Source organism: Macrobrachium rosenbergii, chromosome 30 (genome assembly GCF_040412425.1).
Source record: "Macrobrachium rosenbergii isolate ZJJX-2024 chromosome 30, ASM4041242v1, whole genome shotgun sequence".
Taxonomy (NCBI): Eukaryota; Metazoa; Arthropoda; class Malacostraca; order Decapoda; family Palaemonidae; genus Macrobrachium; species Macrobrachium rosenbergii.
In genome coordinates this window covers 2,248,338-2,251,000 of record NC_089770.1, presented here as the reverse complement: position 1 = coordinate 2,251,000, position 2,663 = coordinate 2,248,338, and the positions used below count along the sequence as shown (strand labels likewise).

The window sequence follows — 2,663 nt, the reverse complement described above, 5'->3', positions numbered from 1 at the left end:
ACGAGGCTTTGTTGTGCAAGAAAGCTGTCATCCCTGCAAACACCGCTGGTTGGTGGACAGGAGCAATCGCTCCTGCTGCCATTGTCGCTGGCGGAGCAGTTGTTGTGACTTTTCTTGCATTTGCCGCTTGGAGGTTCCGACGACATCACCAAACGACCCGGAAACGACTGGAAGAAGAGGTGGAAACTATGAGGACGGAAAAGGACTGTGCCCTGGAGATTTCTGCGCGCGCGAAGAGGACCTGATCACTAAGGAACGAAGAGTTGAATATCCAGCTTCAACACAGAGATCAGCTAGTCCAAGACTTGTTGGCTGATCACCAGAGGCTTACGGAAGATTATAACGCTTTGAAAAGCAAGTTGCAGGAAACGGAAATGATCTTGGAAGAGAATGAGCACGAGAGAGAAGATTTGACGATTATTTATGACAATATGCTTGCGAATAAGGATCGCCATATCGACGATTTGTTGGCCAAGGAAAAAGCAAATCTGGAAGCTTGTGATCGTCTGAAAAATGAATTACTTGATGCCCTTAGCGATAAGAAGGAAGTGGAAAGACGACTGCAGGAGAAGGAGGACCTCGTAATTTACTATCAAACTCAGATTACGAAAAAGGATGATGAAATCTATCATCTGATGGATAAAGAAGATGAAATGAAGAAAGAACACCAGGTTTTCGACCAGAAGTTAGGAGACGCTCTTAATAACTTGGAGGTAATGGAAAGGCTCTTGCAGAAAAAAGAGGTCGAAAAGAACGATTTAACAAATCTTTTTGACAGTCTGATTGAAAGAAGGATCATCAGATCGAAGATTTGTTGGCTAAAGAAAATAAAATGGAAAAGGCTTCTAATCTTCTGGAGCAAAATCTGCGTGAGGCCCTAAATAATAACAAGGATATGGAAAGGCTCTTGGATAAAAAACAGGTCGAAAAGAAGGACTTAACAAATCTTTTGACAGTCTGATTGAAAGAAGGATCGTCAGATCGAAGATTTGCTGTCTAAGGAAGATGGAATGAAGAAGCCTGTGACCATTGGAAGAGAAAAAATTGAGGCCTTGGCAACAACGAAACGAGGACATGGAAAGGCTGTTGAAGAAGAAGGACGCTGAAAAAGACTGGGTTAGAAGTTTATTGCAAACTCAGATTGAGAACAGAGAACAAAAAATCCACGAATTGTTGGCTCAGGAAGAAAATATGGAGGGAAAAATTGAGTCTTTGGAAGAAAAGTTAGCAGAGGCCCTCTGCAACATAGAGGAGATGGAAAAGATCTGGAGACCCAAAACATGAGCTGACAAATATTTATGACAAAGGACTGAGGACCTGTACGTTCACATCAAAGATTTGTTGGCAAAGAAGGAAATCTTAAGGAAGAAAAGGAGCATTTGGAAGAAGGACTGCAAGATGCCCAAGAAAAGTGGAGGAACTGGAAAAAGCTGCTGTGAAGGAAAAGATCAAAACCTTCAGCTGACAAATAATGTATGAAAGAATGATTGCAGACCTCTACCTTCACATCAGAGATTTGTTGGAAAAAGAAGGTAAACAGAAGAAAGAAAAGCAGATGCTGGAAGAAAACTCCGGGATTTGTTGGGTAAAGAAGAAAAACTGGAAAAGTGCAATGGGTTCTTGGAAGACTAAATTAGAAGAGAAGACCCTCTGTTCCACTAACCAAATGGAAGCTGTTGAAAGAGGAACAGAAGTTTCAAAACTAAAAATGAAATGATTTGGCAACAGGCAATACAGGAAAAAGATAAAGAATTGAATATAAGGGCACAAAAATATGAGGAATCTGATGCGCAGCTAAGATCCAAAGCGACGGAGCTGGAAAGTCTCTTAAATCAAGAAAAAGAGCTAGTGGAATCAAAGGAAAAAGAAGTAACTGACTTGAGACTCAGTTACCAGGAGACAATACAAGTGAAGGACGAAGAACATGAGAGGCTCCGACATCAGAATGACTGCCTGCAAGAAGAACTAGAAGAGTTGAAGAATAGACTGGCAATTTCTACGAGCAACGAAGAGACGATGAAAAGTGAATTAAACTGCGCAAAACAAGAGGCCAGCCATTTCCAGATGACTGAGCTGAATTACAGAAACTGCAGAGCTAACAAAAAATGTGAAGAACTGCAGGAGAAGTGTCAGACGCTGGAGAAGAGAGTAAGACAAAGGCAGAACGACACGCCAGAGAATGCCACAGGAAGCAGGAAAGAGGCTCTGAGGAAGCAAGATAAACTCTTGCTGGCGGGCTTTTCAACGACATTGCTCGAAGAAATAACCAGTTAGAAAACATAGGAATGGAAGAGGCTGGAAGAGACGAACAAGATGATTAGACGGGATTGTACTGGTGTGCCCAGGATGAGAAGAAGAGGACACCTAAAAGCAATGGTCAGCTGTAAATGACATCGTGAAGGACATTTTACATGGAGAAGAAACTCCTAAAAGATGCTCTTCCATAGAAGGTGGTGAAAAGAGGACCAACAGCATGGCTGGGACATCTGCCTTGAGGATGGAAGCGTTTGGTTTCGAGAATGCTGCAGATTAATCTCCTGTAGTTGAAGAACAGGCCAGGGCCCTGCTTTTGACGCAGCACTTGGATGGAGAGGTGCTCTAAAACCAGTGGTGACCTGGACTTTGTGGTACAGGTGACACCAGTGGCACACAGGCACCTGACA

The 2,663-nt window shown here is 42.8% G+C and overlaps 2 protein-coding genes across 2 annotated transcripts; both read left to right on the top strand.

The window, feature by feature from the left end:
- The first annotated feature begins 374 nt into the window (after nucleotides 1-374).
- LOC136854719 (myosin heavy chain, clone 203-like) lies at nucleotides 375-1,284 on the top strand. The gene is made up of 2 exons (XM_067131306.1): nucleotides 375-713; nucleotides 1,141-1,284. The coding sequence occupies exons 1-2, from the start codon at nucleotides 375-377 to the stop codon at nucleotides 1,282-1,284; spliced, it is 483 nt and encodes a 160-aa protein (XP_066987407.1).
- A 199-nt stretch (nucleotides 1,285-1,483) lies between these two features.
- LOC136854718 (coiled-coil domain-containing protein 89-like) lies at nucleotides 1,484-2,274 on the top strand. Its single transcript, XM_067131304.1, has 2 exons — nucleotides 1,484-1,585; nucleotides 1,729-2,274. Exons 1-2 carry the CDS (start codon nucleotides 1,484-1,486, stop codon nucleotides 2,272-2,274), a joined length of 648 nt encoding a protein of 215 aa, XP_066987405.1.
- The last annotated feature ends 389 nt before the right edge of the window (nucleotides 2,275-2,663 follow it).